We start from the raw sequence: 16,335 nt of genomic DNA, 5'->3' as shown, positions 1-16,335 counted from the left end.
TGATTGACTGAGGCCTGGTATTTTTCTTTCATTTTAGCTATTGTGGAGTTTAGGAACCACAAAGAAAGGACAGAAAGAGAAGATCCACTTTTGCTCACCCTTCCACAGATCCCAGATGAGCCCCCAAAAATGTTATGGGATATTTGGGGTGTTGCTATTCTGACCAGAAACCTCTGTGGCTGGGAGCACCTTTGCCCAAGTTCTTGTCCTGTGTCCAGGAAGAATGAGGTACGTAGACAAGTGGAGGGTGAGCAAGACAAAAAGGAGCTTTATTGAGTGTTAGAACAGCTCAGAGGCTCTCAGCAGAGAGGAGGCTGGGAGTAAGTGGCTCCTCTCTGCAGGCAGGTCATCCCAACGAGTGTTCAGCCCTCAGCAGAGACGGCAGCTCCTCTCTGCAGCTGGTCGTCCTGTCCCCTCCGTCCTCCTCTCCACTCTGGCTGAACCCGGGGCTTTTACGGGCCTCAGAGGGGAGGAAATTCGTGCCTACTGGTTCATGGGCAGCCATGGGTGGGCCCGGAAAAGGCACCACAAGTCCCCACTCTGGTCCTCGGGAGTGTCAGCCTGGCCCCCAGCCTTCAGGCTCACCCTGGCTTGAAGGTGGAGCCTCACCAGGGACTTGCCTCTTGCCTCCCAGGAGCCTGTCTGCCTCCCACTGCCGCCCATGGTGCCCAGGCTGCTCATGCCAAGAGATGCCCACAGGCCAGCACTGAGCTGCTCCCAGCCCCATCTTGGCCTCCCTCCCACACTCATTGGCGCCCAAAGTCTGGAGGGGCTGAGATGGCAGGGGACTGGTGTGTCAGCACTGCTCTGAGGGTGCACACCTGGCTGGGCTGCAACAGCACCCAGGCTTGGTCCCAACCCCACTCCAAGATCAGAGTGGGTGCCAGGAGCAGGGACACCCCCAAGTCTGTGGTGTTAGGGGGTCCTCCCTGGTCCCCAAGACCAGCAGGAGGCCTGGGCCCACAGCTGCAACCTGGACGGCTGTGGTTGCACCTGCAGTGCTCCCACCCTGCACAAATAAACCCAATGCTTCCAGGGCTGGTTCCATGAATCCTGGCTGTGCCTTCAGCCGGGTGCTCATGGGCTCCCGGGACACGGCAGGAAGCGAGGTTGAGGCGGCTGTGGGGGCTCCAGGCCTGGGAGTGGGTCTTGCCCAGCTGTGCGAGGGTGGAGGTGGCACAGTAGGCAGCCTTGGGGACGTGGGGCACAGGGGACCTACTGCTGCCACTGCTGCTCCTGCAGCCATCCTGCTGCCCTGTCCATCTCCTTGCAGCCTGGGGTGAAGGCTTTAGGCCCTCACAGTACCCGGGCTGGCATCCGGGGCACAGGGAGGCGATGTCACTGTGAGTTCCCCCTGCAGTTCCAACACTCAGGGGCAGCCTGGGGCACCCCCCTCGCCCGACTTGCAACCATGCCGGGGGAAGCCTCTGGGAGCGGATTGTGGGCCCTGGCTCCAGCTACAGGGAGCGCCAGACTCTGCAGTGAGGGCAGGAGCAGGTACTTCTGAGCCCACAGGGAGTGGGGGGTGCTTCTTGGGCCCCAAAGAGCACAGGAATGTTGAGGTGCACGCAAATGAACCCAGTGCCTGGGAGGGCGGGGCTCCTGCCTGCCCCATGGAGTGAGAGGCCCAGCCATGCCTCCCCGCTGCGGCCAGCATCTTGGCAGCGGCCATTCTAGATGGGCCACTGCTGCCATCATTCCTGCCTCAGCCTTTCAAAGTGCTGAGATTACAGGTTTGAGCCACTATGCCCGGCCTTATCATTGATTTTTAAGAAATTTCTTCAAAGGCCGCCGCTGAACCCTGCCCTCCCCCGCCTGTGTCCTCGGCCACCTTCACCTTCTCAGACCTGGTCTTTCTGAGCACCCTGCTCAGAAACGCAGTCACACTCACATGGGCTGTTGCCTTCCCGGGCTTCCTTTCCCTCCGCTGCCCTTGCTGCCAGCCGGTATACCAGGTGTTTTATTGATGGCGTCGTCGTGCCCCACCCCCCCGTGTTAGAATGTAAGATCCTTGGGGGCAGCGGTTTTTGTCTGTTCCATCCCCTGCCTTTTCCCCAGTGCGTGACGTGTAGTGAGTGTGCAATGAATCATTGCCAAATGGATTAAACGATGGTGTGAATCGTCCAGATTACATGGAATTTTGACTTGTTTTCCGAGGTTAATTCTCTTTCTGATGTGCGGGCTTCCCCCGCCTGTGGTTTACGCTTCTTCTTTCCTTTTCTCATTTTCTTGGGGTAGCATGGATCATTAAATCCAAGGCTAGTTCTTCTCTTGCTGTGAAACATTTGTGAGTGGGGACAATTCCATCTGAACTAGATACACAGGGATCAGTGGGCAGGACAGCTGGTCATCACATGGCTTCTGGGCGTGTGTGACCAGCCATGTCCTCTGCCCTGCGGGCACTTCTCCCCTATGGACCAGCGGGACCTGTGAAACCCACACCAGGTGACTGGATGCTGCTCTGGTCAATGGCTGGTCCACATGGTTCCTCCTTCGGCTCCACCTCCCAGCTGCCCTGTGTGCGTGGTGAGCGGGGACCTCAGGACACATCTTCAGAGGACAATTCTGGCTGCTGGGCGTATGAGCCATTCCACCCAGTGTGAACGAGGAGGTAGAAAGAAGAGTGCCCGCTCAAGATGTGCCTGTTCTAGTCCCAGAACCTGTGACTGTTACCTTCACGGCAAAGGGCTTTGCAGATGTGACCCAGTGAGGGACATGATGGTTACTGTGGGTTTGCTGGGAGGGCCCAGTGTAATTACAGGGAGCCTTACAAGAGAAGGCAGCAGGGTCAGAGTCACAGGAGGAGGTGAGAGAGAGGGAGAGAGAGGAAGTGCGAGAGAGGAAGAGGCCAAGCTGCTGAAATCCAGGTGGCCTGGAGAAGCTGGAGAAGGCATGGACACAGACTCACACCTAAGTCTCCAGAGGGAACCAGCCCTGCTGACACCTTAATTTTGGCTTTTTTTTTTTTTTTTTTTTTTTTTTTTCCGAGACAGGGCCTTGCCCTGTTACCCACGCTGGAGTGCAGTGGTGCAATCACAGCTCATTGCAGCCCAGACCTCCCGGGCTCAGGTGATCCTCCTGCCTCAACCTTCCAAGTACCTGGGACTACAGGTACACACCACTGTGTCTGGGGATCCGGCCGCTTCAGCCTCCCAAAGTGCTGGGATTACGGGCGTAAGTCACTGTGCCAGCCTTAATTTTAGGACTTTTTATCTCCAGAACTGTAAGATAATAATTTTTTAAGCCACTACACTTGTGCCAATTCGCTACGGCAGCCATAAGGAACTTACATGGCCACTCGGTGCCTGGCAGAGTACAGCCTCCCTCCTGTGACCCAGCCCAGGCCAGGACCGAGCTGGACCCACGGGCAGAGAGGAGACAAGGCAGGAGTGGGCTTCGACCAGCCTCTGAGTCAGTCCTTCTCTGGTGCCCTGCTGACCCTGACCTTGAAGGTACCAAAGTCATACAGGCCCCCTGATTACGGCTTCACTGGCTCGAGTTGGGTTTCTGTTTCTGGCAACCCCAAGTTTTGCCTAATCACCTCCAGCCCCAGCACAAGACATGCCCCACCTGGGTGCAGACAGCTCCATCACCCTAGAGCAGGCTGGGGTGGGACTGACACCCGATTCTGTTTGCAGAATGGAGGCACTGTGGCGGTGACTGCTCATTCCTTGCCCCAGTGTAGGGGGGCCCTGTGCTGTCTATGTCTGTTATCAGCGGGCACAGACCCCACAGACACAGGGCGGGAGGAAGAGGTCGGAAGCCCCCTCCCCACAGGGCCGGGCACCGAACCTCACAGGCAGGAAGGGGAAAGTGGTCTTGGGCGTGGGAGAAGCCGGGGTCTGGAAGGGCTGCCGCTGGGAGTCAGGAGGTCGTGCTCAGGGTCCCCCAGCGGTGAGGACTCCACCTCTCAAGAGAACAGGCACAGAGGACAAGTCAGAACTAAAAAAAATATTTCATTTCATTCTGAATAAAAAACAGAACAGACGGAACTCTTGGAAATCCTGAAAACAATGTCGTCGCTACAGCAAAATTTCACAGAAATCATCGCAGAGTGGGGACCAAGGCCAGGCCCTGACCCGCTGTGAAGGCTGCCTCTCCGGGGAGGGGCACGACGCCAGGGCCCAGTGGGCCAGAGAGGAACAGGCACAGGTGGTGGCTGTGCCCCTCTGACCAGCCCTGCCGGGTCCCTCGGGACCTAGCTCAAAGCCCAGCCCCCAGCAGCTGCCTCCGGACTCCCACCGGGGCTAGGAGGGGCTGCCCGTCCTCAGGACGCCCCCGTGTGAGAGCCCTTCCTGCTGCGGACGCTCCACATGCCCCTCTTGGAGTGGTAGTGGTGGTAGAAGTTCCGCAGCCGGAGTCGCTCCACCTCCAGCCCTGCCTGCAGGACCCTGGGGGCAGAGAGAGGAGAGTTGGTCAGGACCCGGGGCAGGGGGAAGAGAAAGAGGAGGTCGGGACCCCGGGGCTGGGGGCAGAGAGACGGTCGGGACCCAGGGGCCGGGGGCAGAGAGAGAGGAGGTCGGGACCCCGGGGCCGGGGGCAGAGAGACGGTCGGGACTCCGGGGCAGACAGAGAGGAGGTCGGGACCCCGGGGCCGGGGGCAGAGAGACGGTCGGGACTCCGGGGCAGACAGAGAGGAGGTCGGGACTCCGGGGCAGACAGAGAGACGGTCGGGACTCCGGGGCAGACAGAGAGGAGGTCGGGACCCCGGGGCCGGGGGCAGAGAGAGGAGAGGTGATCAGGACCCTGGTCCAGGGACTGGGGGTGTCAGGGCTGCCTCCAGCCTCCAGGGCCCTAGTGGGAGGTTGGGGACTCAGGGCCACCCAAGGCCTACAGGATCCGGGGCAGAGCTGGTTCAGGGATGTCCCTGAGCTTGCAGGACCCTGGGGGTGGGACAGGGTCTCAGGAGTGATGCGGGTGGAGGGGGTCTCTCTGAGCCTACAGGATACTGGGAAGATGGGGAAGGGTAGAGTTCTCTCAGCATGTGGGCGCCATTTTCCTCATTCCGAGGAGGACGCAGGGGTGAGGGGAGTGGGAGGCGGTCACCTGTCCAGGAGCTCCCAGTCTTCACCCCCCCACTGGTCTCGGAACTCTTCTGTATTCATGCCTCCGACCCGGTCAAAGTCCGACTTGTAGATCCCAAAAAGGCCAAAGCCGTTCACCTCCCAGTAACCTGGGGCGGGAGGGTGAGGAGTGCTGCCCTTCAGACCAGGTCCTGCAAGGCCTCCCCGCAAAGGGCCGCCAGGAGACCTCGGGAGGGCCTCAGGGGCAGGGTCCCATCACCATGGGGGCTTCCGGCGGTGCCCGGTAATGACCCTGGAGCGCGATGCATAAACGCAGGATACTGCAGGAGGTCCCCGGGGACCCCCGCATGGCCCTGGGTGTGCTGGTGCCGGGGGACTGGGGCTCTGGGCTCTACGGGGAGCACTGATGGACTCCCAGGTCTCCCCTGGGGACTGAGAGGCCCCGGGTTCCTGGACGTTACCGTGGCGGTTGGTGGGAACCTTGCCATCACAGGGTGGGGCGCTTGGGGCCTCACCGTGGGGGTCCCGGGGCGAGCTCCCGCAGCTCAGACGCATGACCACCGGCGCGAAGGCCAGCCTGCCCTCCACGCAGTGCTTGCGGATGCCGTCCAGGATGTTGGGTGGAAAGTGGATGTGCAGGTCGCAGAGGAACACGATGCTGCTGGCGTCCTGGGGGGTGCGGGAGGTCTGAGCTCCGCCCTCCGCTCCTCCCCGGATACGCCCCGTTTTGCTCCCCGACCCCCATCTGGCCCTCGGACCTCCACCGCGTCCACTCCCGCCTGCAGCCCGGCGGAGCGCTCGAAGTTCCCGGTTCGTCTCAGGTACTGGTACCTGGGGAGGAGGAGTCACAGGCACGATCTCTGGGGGTGGGGTCAGGGAAACCCACCTCCCGCGGAGGAAAGGTGCGCTGGGTCCGCCCAGGTGGAAGTAGGGGCCGTTACCGGGGCAGGCGCGCAGTGCGCAGGGCCCGCTCCACGTCCATATCCTCGCTCTCGAAATCCACCAGGACGACGCTGAAGCGCGAGTCCCCGGTGCGCGCGTGCAGCGCAGCCATGTCCGCCAGGAACTGCGCCACCCACCGCGCCTGGTTTTTCACTGGAGGAGAAATGGGGGGCGGGGCGCTGAGCCGACCCTGACTGTATGCACTGTATGCTGGGGCCTCCCAGCTCCGAAGAACCTCATCCCGGACACCCACACCCTTTCCTAGTCATTAGGGTCCACATTCCTCCCACGCGGTCTCCCGGAGACCCCGAGCCCGCCCTGCGCACCTGGCACGATGAAGTGAACCATCACGTCCTGGCGCCAGGCCAGGCGCAGTGGCCGGCAGAGCTCGGGGCGGCCATCGGGGCGCATAGAGGCCGCGGGAGCGGGCTCGGGACTTCCTCTGTCTGCATCCCCCACGTGGGCTCCTGGCAGCCGCAGGAAGACGTACTCGGAGAGTCGCAGGCGGCCTCCCCCACGCTCCTGCAGCTCCAGCTCCAGCAGGAAGCGACTCCCTCGCGCCGAGTCCCGGCGCTTCTCCACGTTCACAATGCGTAGAAGCGCGAAGCGCCTGCAAGGCTGGGTGGTCAGCCGGTAGGAAGGCTTCCAGCCTGCACCCCACCCGCAACCCTGGGCCGCCCTGGCCACAGAAACTCAGCTGACTTGGAGTTGCGGGAGGCTGCGGGCTCCGCGGCACAGCTTCTGCCCCTCCAGGCAGGCCCAGCGGGCAGGTCCACCTTCCAGCCACCCCTCCAGGGTCGGGGCAGGACTGGGGGCACACCAGCGAGCCCAGGCCCATCATCACCCCCTCGCGGGCCTCCCGGCCACCACGCACGTCCCAGGTGACATTTATGACATGTCCAACTGTCCTGTTACCCCCTTGCTCAGAAACCTTCAGGAGTTGGCCACCGCCCATGGGACAAGGTTCAAACGGCTTCTATGGCATTCTAGGACCTTAAGCAGTTTCGAATTTGTGGCCTTCAATCTTCCCCTCCTACTGGGGTAGCAGACTCCTCCTCAGGCACAGCCACTGTCTCCTCTCCTTTGTCCTGAGGAGTCCCCTGCCTGGGATATTTGCCCCAGCCCTCCCAGCCACTCCTCTCTCAGGCCCTGGGTCACCTCTTCTGAGAAGCCCCTCCCCCCTCCCCGTGCCTTCACAGAACCCCTTTCCCCAGACAGCAGCTCTGGGCCTGTCCTGATCCCCGAGTGGAGGAGGCTTCAATGCTGGGAGCCTGTTCCCGGCCCCTTCCTCCTCATTCTGCCCAGCCGAGAACCTCAGTTTCCCTCCACTTTGCTCTCCTCATCTGGAGAAAATAGGATCCTGCCCTAGACGACGCTTTCTCTTCAGTCGGCCTCACATCCTCCCTTGGCAGTCTGTGCCCTTCACCGGGGGACGCCCACCTGGGTGCCGAGGGGTCGGAGGCCTCCCTCCAATTCCTGTCCTTCCCCACCCCAAAGCCCTGAGTGCCAGGGACCTCCTGCCCCAAATGCTCTTGGTCTTTCTACACTGTTGCTCCTTGAGCCACACCCAAGTGGGCAAAGGTGGGACCACAACAATGACCATCCCATGAGGCCTCCATGGCATGACGAGCTGCTCTCAGGAAGCTTAGAGCCAGGGGCAGGCGTGCCCTCTGAGCCACCTTGAATCCAGCACCCACCCCCCAGGGCTCCAGGCTGTCAGTCACCACCACCACCATCCCTTCCCCTCCAGGCAGCGGCACACCTGTCTGTACCCAAACCGGTGGAATTCCTGCCCTGCTCACAACCTTCCATCACGCACAGGAGAAACAGTCCCAGCTCTGCCTCCATCCTCTGACCCTGCCTCTGCCTGTCATCACTGCGCAGCTCCTAACTCGCTTTCAAGGCTGGGCACAACAGATGCTGCCTCTTCTTAGGACTCCACAGGCCTCCCGGAGGCCAAATTAGACTCCCCACTCGCGCCCACCAGCCTGCAGGGAGGGCAGACAGCACTAGATTCCTGGGGCCTGGGGGAGACCAGAGGGGCCAATGGGCAGAAGCCCTGCACCCTCCTCTGTAGTCAGGCCCTGAGCGCCTGGGAACACCCAGGGGCACTGCGAGGGGAGAGGAGGAGGGGTCCAGGGGTCCTGAGCTTTGCCCTAAGTGTCTCAGCCTGGCCCCTGAATGGGGCTGTCTGCCCAGCAACTGGTTGGGACTGACGCTGACCTATGTAGCCTGGACTCATCCCTGGGCCCAGGTCCAGGATGACAGAAGTGGGGTTCGCAGGTGCAAGGATGAGGCGCCAGCCCTGGGTGGGGCTCCAGGGAGGTCCCTGAGGCTGGACAAGTGCCCTGGGCAGTCAGGACACAGGGAAGGAAGGGGAGAAGCTGGGGCTTCGCTGGGGTGGGGGGCGGTGCCTCAGCCCAGGCCGGTACACCATTGAGCCCTGGGGAAGGTCTGAGGGGCCCACCAAGGCCAGGACCTCCTCTCCCCGGCTGTCCCCGGCCCCACAACCGCCCTGGCGCGCGTTGAGCCGGCCCCATACCCGCCGTGGCGCGCGTTGAGCCGCTCCATGTACTGAGCCGCCACGTCCACAGCCTCCGCCTCCGGTAGCTGAAGGTTCCCCGAAACGTTGCACCGCAGGTCGTTCCAGTCCGAGCGCAGCAGCTCGAAGTCCACGGCGCCCACGCTGAACGTGCGCTGCCAGTCGATGGCGTCCTCACGCCAGCGTCCGAGCGCCGGGCCCGCGGCCTCCTCGCTGTCCTCCGACGCAGCCTCGTCGCCCGGGGCCCCATCGTCCTCCCCTTCCTCCTCCTCTTCGCCCTCCCCGGGCAGCTGTGGCCCGGACACCTGGGACAAGCTCAGGAAGGAGGTCACGGGCCGCGCTTCGGAAGACAAGTTTGAGTCCACTGTGGGCACCGCAGGTCCCAGCGTGCGCGCCTGGCCCTCCTGGCCCCCTTGGGTGGCCTGCGCCCTGGCTGGGGGCCTCGGCTGTGTGGCCTGGGGGCCGCCGGTCCTGCGGCCGTGGGGCCGGGGTGGGCGTGGGGGCGCCCGCAGCTGCACTCTGGGCAGAGGCCTGGGGTGCAGGAAGACGCCGGGAAAGGGCGGCCAGGGCGCGCGCGGCGCTGGGGCCCGGGGGGATGCCCGCTGTCCTGGCCGCACCCTGGTCACGTACACCTTCGGGGGCTGCTGCTCCGCTGCAGGGCGCGGGGGCGGAGCTCGGCCCAAGAAGAGCGGCAAGGGGCGGGCGGCCCGGGAGGCCCAGCTCAGGGCCCGGGAGTGCCTGGGGGTCCCCTCGTCCCGGGGGCGGGGAGGGGTTGGCGGAGCAGGGGTGGCTCCGGGCTCCGCGTGGACCGCTGGGGCGGAGGACGGGGGGCCGCTCCTGGACGGGGCCGCCTCCGTGGGCTCCAGGCTGTCGAGCAGCTCCCCCTCGTCCTCGTCGTCCAGGAAGTCTGCGGGAAACGCGGGTCAGAAGCTCCCTGCGCAGGTGGGTAAGGGCTGGGGGCGCTGCGGACACTCACCGTCCGGGTTGAGGAAGAGGAAGGCTCGGCGCTGCACCTCCTCTTCTTCATCCTCGTCCCCCTCCTCCTTGTCCATCTTCATGTACTTATAAAACCCAAACCTGGGGCGGAGCGGAAGCATCAGAGCCGAGTCCCGCCCTGCCCGCCCCGCCCCGCATTTTCCAGCCGGGCTGCGAGCCCACCTCTCCAGGTACAGCGGAGACTCGCGGTAGAAGCACTTGTTGTCCGTCTCCATGTGGGTGAGGCGGGTGTAGTCGTTGGGATAAACGAAGGACAGGTACACCTGGGGGGCGGGGAGTAGGCGGGCTCAGGGCTCAGGGCGGGGACCTCCCGGGGCGGCCTCCCAAGGGGCTGGAGAAGGCTCCGCGGAGGGAGTCCCGGACGGGAGACCAGGTCTCCACCCGCACTCACAAATTGCAGGCCCTGGTATCTGGCGATGGGGAAGTCCTTGACCACGTAGGTGGGGGCGTAGGCACAGGGCTCCAGCACGTTCTCCAGGCTCGAAGATTCCATGCGCGGAGCTGCAGGAGGTGCGGTCACGGGGCGGCTGGGGCAGGCACCCCCGCCCTCGCCCCCGCGGGCCCCCTCTCACTGAGGAAAAAGGTGTCCCTGGGATCCGGCCGCAGCATGTCTGCGCTGGTGTCCTCCTGCGGCAGACGCCCCCCCACGTGGCTGGCTGGAGACTGGGGGACGTGGGCCACGTGGTCCATCTTCAGGGCTGACTCATCTGGGGGAAGAGGGGTTCCAGGGTGTGCTCAGACTCCTCCATTCCTCCCGCTCCCACCCAGAGCCCGTCCCAAGGAGCCCCACATCCCCAGCGGCGCCCGCGCACCTGTGTACAGGGAGATGTGAGCAGAGCTGATGACCTCGAACTTCAGGCCGGGCAGGAAAGCTCGCCACTGCGGGGCAGAGAGGGTGGGCGTCAGGGGCAGGGCCGTGGCTGGGTCCAGGGAAGAAAGGGTCTACCCCGGCTCAGGGCCGGGGGACTAGTAGGACCAATCCCTTAAAGGATGCAGGAGGGGAGATGGTAGAGGGGTCCGGGGGTTCCAACAAGGGGCAGCAGGGAAGCTGGGGAAGGAAGCCCAGAAAGCTGAGGGGCCCTGGGAGCAGGGCCAGACCTCCCCATACTCCCTTCCTCACCTTTCCTACCTGAGGCCCCCTCCTTTCATCCCTCCCTCCCTCCCTCCCTGAGACCCCCTCCCCTCCTCCCTCCCTCCCTCCCTCCCTCCCTGAGACCCCCTCCCCTCCTCCCTCCCTCCCTGAGGTCCGCCCCCCTGCCCGCCTCAGGTTATGACTTCCAACCCTGCCCATTCCCAGTGAAGTCACTGCTGGCCCCCTAAGGGCCGGGCTGGATTCCCTCTCCACTCTGCCCCCACCGCCAAGCTGGGGCTCCAGGGTCCTTCTGTTCCCACCTCATCCTGGGGCCTCCACAGACCACCTCAAACCCCTGTCTCCAGCCTGGGCCCTCTGCCCAGCTGAGCTGGGGTGAAACGCGCCCTCCACACACCAGACACAGGCACCACGGAGCAGCCCGCAACACCCACCAGGCTCCAGGCCCTCTGCCTTGCTGTGTAACCCCGTTCCGCTTCCCCCATCCATCCCCACAGCCACCTCCCTGGGTTCGAGGACCAAAGGCCACAGTAAAAACCCTTCCCCCAGGCTCTCTCCACTCTGGCCAGGGGTTTTTTCCTGGAATGCAAATCCCATGGCCTCATTCTCAGGACAAAGCCCTATCTGTGCAGAGTGGTGCTCAGGCTCCGCCTGATCTGGCCACCAGAGCCTTCCCAGTCCCAAAGACCCGCTTCCTCTGCTGAGTCTGTTCCTTCGCTGCTCTCGTGGTCTAGAATTCACCCACCATACGTCCCACCCCAAATTATCTGCCCCCCACATCTCCCTACTGAATGTCTCCATTCTCTCAAGACTCTACTCAAAGGTGACTCCTAGTGAGGCCTCACCGAGCCCCCCAAGAGGGCAGAGCAGACCCTCCTGACCTCAGGCCCATGGCCCTGACCAACTGCTTTGTCAGCTTGGGGACGGGGACTCCACTGCAGTTGTCCTGAAGGGAGGCAGCGGAAGTGGAGTCTCCAGAAACTCCCGGGGGCGGGGGGCACTCACGCCCACTTCCACATGGTCCGAGCCGCGGTCATCCTGCTTGTGCAGCAACTCAAAGTAGTACCTCCGGGAGGCCATGAGCCTGAGGACACGAGGAGCAAGGGTTGGGCCCCGCCATGCATAGTGGAGCCAGGGAAGGGGGCAGGTGGTGCCCACACCCCTCAGGGCTGGCCCTCAGGAGGATGGCAGCTGGGCTGGGCGGGTGCTTGTGCAGAGTGTGTGCAATCGTGCACCGGGTAAGGAAACACCACGTAGCCCCCTCCCACGAATACACAAGTGCATGCACATGCACCCCACAGTCACTCACCGCCTGGGCTTGGACACCTGGGAGCTGAACTTGGTGAATTCTCCAGGCGCTGTCCACTCGGAACCAGTCTGGGGGGTGATAGGGGAGGGGCGGCGGGGGGGTTCACTGTCTCCCTGGGGACACCAAACCCATCGGGTCCTCATTCCCAAGAGGCTGGTGGGGACAGGTGACTGAGCTGCAGGAGGCCTGGGAAGACACCAGGGGTGGGGTGGGGGTACCTTGCCCACAAAGGCCACAAGCTGAGCAGCAGCGGGGCTTTCATCCGGACTCAGCCAGAACTCCGAGTTGTCATCTGAGGCCACAGAAAACTGGACGTCTCCTAGTCCACAAGACTAGGCTCAGGGCGGGTGCAGCCTCACGAAACCCCTCCCCCAGGGCACCCTCACCCCCGTACCATCCCTCGCTGGGTGGATGAAACCAAAAATACGGAGTCCATAGTTCTTCCACTTGGGGGACACGGCCAACTTCTTCACGGTGGTGCGAGTCTGAGGGGGCAGTGACTGTTGCTGTCGGAGCCCCCTGCGTGCCCTGCCCGCCCTGCACCCCCCAACCCCGGCACTCACATGAGGGAACAGCGGGAAGTGCAGGTTCCTCCTCAGGTGGCCCACGGCGCCCCCACACCAGTCCTCAAACACGTGCAGGTTCACCTGCCCCTTGTACTGGGGATCGGGGGGCCTTACCTTCTGCACGGCCCGCCGCCCCCCCAGCCCCGCCCTGCCTCCCAGCCCCTTACAGGCTGAGCCAGCTCACCTCCTCCCGCCATGGGGGTGTCTGATGGGTGAAGTTCAGTGGCAGCTTCCCAGCCCCTGCAGGAAACAGCATATCTAGATCCTGACCTTCGGGCTGCAGGAGAGAAAAGGCAGCGGGGTCAGGGCTGGAAGGGCAGGGAGGAGGTCACAAACAGCAAGACAGATCTTCACAAAGACCCCATTCCAACATGGAGCCACACAGGCCTAAATGCCTGCGAGCCCACAGCCGCGCAAACCCTGACCCATGGCCCTGGCACGTACACTCAGACCCCCTGGTCACTCTCGCCCAAGCAGATGCCCGGCCACCCCACATACTGACCGGCTGGTGCATTCATGCACCTGCTGCAGCCCCCAGACACAGAGCTCCAGACAGGATGCCTGGTGCTGCAGCTCACACTGACAAGCCATGCCGTGCTCCCCACCCACATGTCCTGTGTCTCATGCCCCCCTGCTGTGTCCTCCAGAAGGGACAGGTTCTCAAGACACCAATGCTCAAGTGGCTTCGGGGCTTTGGGGTCTCGTCTCGTGCACACGCGTTCTCCCCAAGGCCTTGCTCACCGCCTGCTCCTCTTCACGGCTCTCACTGGAGTCCTCAGCCCTCTGTGTGGATGGCGCAGCATGGACACCCCGGCCGTCGGTCACACTGGTCAGCTTCTCACCATCTGCAGGTGGCACGTGAGGCCTGTCTCGGGCCCAGGCTCTCTCCAAGGCCACTCTGCCTGCTGCTGGGGTCAGCCAGGCTGGGGACCCACATGGCCAGAGCAGGGCAAGGAGGCTGTGGTGTCTCTCACTAAAGCCAAACCTCTCCTTCTCATCTGCGTCCTCTACCAGATGCCCCACCCCACAGCGAGGCAACTTCTTCCACACCCCACCTCTGGTGGGGCAGCCCGGGCTGAGCCTTCCAGCAGGCTGTTCCCAACCTCCAGCAGGTGTGAGGGAGGAAAGCTGGGTGCGCCAGCTGGTGTGTGTAGGCACCCACATGCACCCCCATCTGGCCATTCTTGTTAAGTGGCTCTGCCTCCAGGAAGACCCCAGGACTGCCCTGTGCCCTCAGCACTTTCTCTGTGCTGGTGTGTTCCATGTCTGCCTCCCTTACCAGAACTGAGAACTCAGGGTTAGTGCCAGGGACTATAGTCAGGAAAGCCGGCACTGCCTCTCCTGAAGGATTTGAGCTCTCAAAGTCTGGACTGAGGGACAGGCATGGATGCGGAAGCCCAGGCGTGGCCCTGGGGCAGAGGGTGGCCCTGGATTGAGTGTCCCTGGGTAGGAGGACCAGGAGGGGCAGAACTGGGGTGAAGTGAAGCATCCCTTCAGATGCTCAGGTCCCAGGGCGTGGAACCCCCTGGGGCCGCAGTGAGGATGTCTAGGTCCTCAGCTTAGGGAGGTCCAGGAAGTGGAGAGGGCTGGGGCGCAGAGCTGGCCTGCCCAGGCTTGTGGGGAGGCAGTAGAGATGTCCACAGGCAGACCTGGGAAGGGTCCCCTGGGGGCTCCCCCGACTTTGGCCCCAGCTCCCCCGACAGAACAGTCTGCTCACTCCCCATCTCCCTGGGCAGCTGTTGAGTTCCTCTTGTCCTGGCCCTGGCCTCAAAGGTAGCAAGTAGTACAGGTGCCCTGGGGCGGAGCTCGCTTAGCCTCAAGGGGTCCTTGGAAGGGGGATTCGTATGCATCCGCCCCCTCCAGGTTGGGCTTAGATCCCTCCGCTGCTCCGAAAACTACAGAGGCTCCTGCGGAGGGGGCTGGTTCTGTTCTGTGTCATTGGGGCAGCTGTGGATCCTGCCCTGTCTGCTAAGAGCTGGGGTGGAGCTTCTTTTAGGGATTCAGCAGTATCTGGGGTCTCTTGAGGGGGTGGCAGCTGCGAGGTATGTGGGTTGGGACAAGCCCCAGACCGTTGGCCTGTGTGGGTCCCGGCCTCCCAGCCCACGAAGAGAAGACAGAGGAGCTTTGGCAGGTGGAGTGGCCCAGGTGTCCCCCGCCAGTATCATTGTTCTGCCCCCTCAGGACACCCGGCTCCCTGGAGAAGGCTCAGAGGCAGCCAGCTGGGGTCTCTCCTGGTCTGGGCATGGCACTAACCTCCCTCCTCCTCAGGAGGGGGCATTTTGTCCCTCCTTCTCCCCCCACCCCCCAGGCTTTCATCTGCGCCTTCCTGTCTGGAATGCTCTTTGCACAAAAGGTGTGTGTCAAAGATCACCATCTCCAGGGGGCCCTACCCCGGCTGGCTCACCGTGACCCGATCTGCTTTGTTTGTGGGTTGGGGTCGGGAGAGTTTACGCCAGGCTTTGCAAGCTGGGCCCCATCCCCACGCACGGACCCCCACAACACTGGCACAGTTCACCGAGGGCGCCCCCGCCGGGAAGCGTCCCAGCTGCACCCGCCACTTCGCCAAGCCCGGGCCCGGGTCCCCAGCACACGGGGAAACTGAGGCCCTGCTAAGCGGGCAGGGGATGGAGGCGAGGCCTGAGAAGGCCTCTCGGAAGGCTCAGCAGGGTCTGGGGCAGAGAATCCCCCGGGAGCCCACCGTCAGCCGCTCACTACCAGATCCAGGCCAGGGTCCCTCCCAGAGAGGGTCGCGCGCGTCACTGCCGACGTCATCCAGCGTCCGGGCCGAGCCGAACCGCGCCCCCTCCTCACAAATCGCAGGGCGGGGAACAGCGGGCGGGGTCTCCGGGCGGGTCGGGCCCAGCAGAGACCCCCGTGCGGTGGGAGGCTCGGCCCGCGCCCCGGGGCCCCCGCCGCCCGCGCCCCTCGCGCCGTACCTCGCCCGTAGCCCAGGCGCTGGCGCAGCGCTCGGCCCTGGCGCACCAGGCCCAGGTGCACGTAGGTGAGCCACGCGGCGCAGCTCAGCAGTAGCAGCAGCAGCAGCAGCTTCATCTGTTTGCGGATCTTCTTCACCGGGAGCCGCGGCATCGCGGCCGCCGCGCCCGCCCCAGGCCGCGCTCAGCGGCGCCGCTGCAGCCCCCGGCCCCCGCCCGCCCCGCGCCGCATCCCCGGCCCGCCCCGCCGCGCTCAGCGCCCGCGGCCCCGCATGGTCCTTTGTCCGCCGCGTGCGGCCACCGGGTGCGGCCGCGACCCCCCCAGGCCGCCCTCGGCCGCGGGCCGGGGGTGGGCGGCGGGGGCGGCTCCTCGCGGTGCCCCCCGCCCGGCCGCTCCCGGCTCCGCGCTCCTGGGGCGGCGGCGGGACCGAGCAGCATCCACGCCGCGGAGCTGCCACCGCGGATCAGGCCCCGGCCGCGCGCGGAACCAATCGGGCCGAGCCAGGCCGCGGGGAGCCAATGGCGGCGAGCGGGGCGGGGTAGGGGCGCGGGGAGGCGGGGCGCGGGGTGCGGGGCGGGGCGCGGGGTGCGGGGCGGGGTGCGGGGCGGGGTGCGGGGCGGGGTGCGGGGCGGGGTGCGGGGCGCGGGTGCGGGGCGGGGTGCGGGGCGCGGGGCGGGCAGGGATGCGGGGCAGGGGGCGCGGGGTGCGGGGCGGCCAGGGATGCGGGGCGGGGGGGGGCGGGGGGGAGCGGGGCGCACGTCCACCTGGGCCACGGAGCGCGGCTCGGGGACCGTGGGGGTCGGCGGGGGATGGGCATAGCCCGACTAGGAGCCGGGGCAGCCTCCTGAGAACAGTGACCCGAAGGACTGGAGCCAGACGACGAGGAGGGAAGGGAGGGACCCGGGGAGCTGGGAGGCGGGGAATGAGGGTGG

At 64.6% G+C, this 16,335-nt stretch overlaps 1 protein-coding gene across 1 annotated transcript; it reads right to left on the bottom strand.

Moving 5' to 3' along the window:
* Positions 1–3,936: 3,936 nt before the first annotated feature.
* B4GALNT4 (beta-1,4-N-acetyl-galactosaminyltransferase 4) lies at positions 3,937–15,868 on the bottom strand. The gene is made up of 20 exons (XM_028832938.2): positions 15,406–15,868; positions 13,211–13,314; positions 12,654–12,746; positions 12,467–12,562; positions 12,298–12,388; positions 12,122–12,222; positions 11,904–11,971; positions 11,600–11,678; positions 10,317–10,383; positions 10,077–10,211; positions 9,896–10,005; positions 9,667–9,767; positions 9,485–9,585; positions 8,509–9,415; positions 6,293–6,576; positions 5,966–6,119; positions 5,783–5,855; positions 5,540–5,693; positions 5,047–5,173; positions 3,937–4,391 (listed from the first exon to the last, which is right to left on the bottom strand). The coding sequence occupies exons 1-20, from the start codon at positions 15,554–15,556 to the stop codon at positions 4,268–4,270; spliced, it is 3,120 nt and encodes a 1,039-aa protein (XP_028688771.2). The 5' UTR covers positions 15,557–15,868; the 3' UTR covers positions 3,937–4,267.
* Positions 15,869–16,335: the final 467 nt, after the last annotated feature.

Source organism: Macaca mulatta, chromosome 14, assembly GCF_049350105.2.
Source record: "Macaca mulatta isolate MMU2019108-1 chromosome 14, T2T-MMU8v2.0, whole genome shotgun sequence".
In the NCBI taxonomy this organism is placed as follows: Eukaryota; Metazoa; Chordata; class Mammalia; order Primates; family Cercopithecidae; genus Macaca; species Macaca mulatta.
This window is presented reverse-complemented; position numbering and strand designations above follow the sequence as displayed.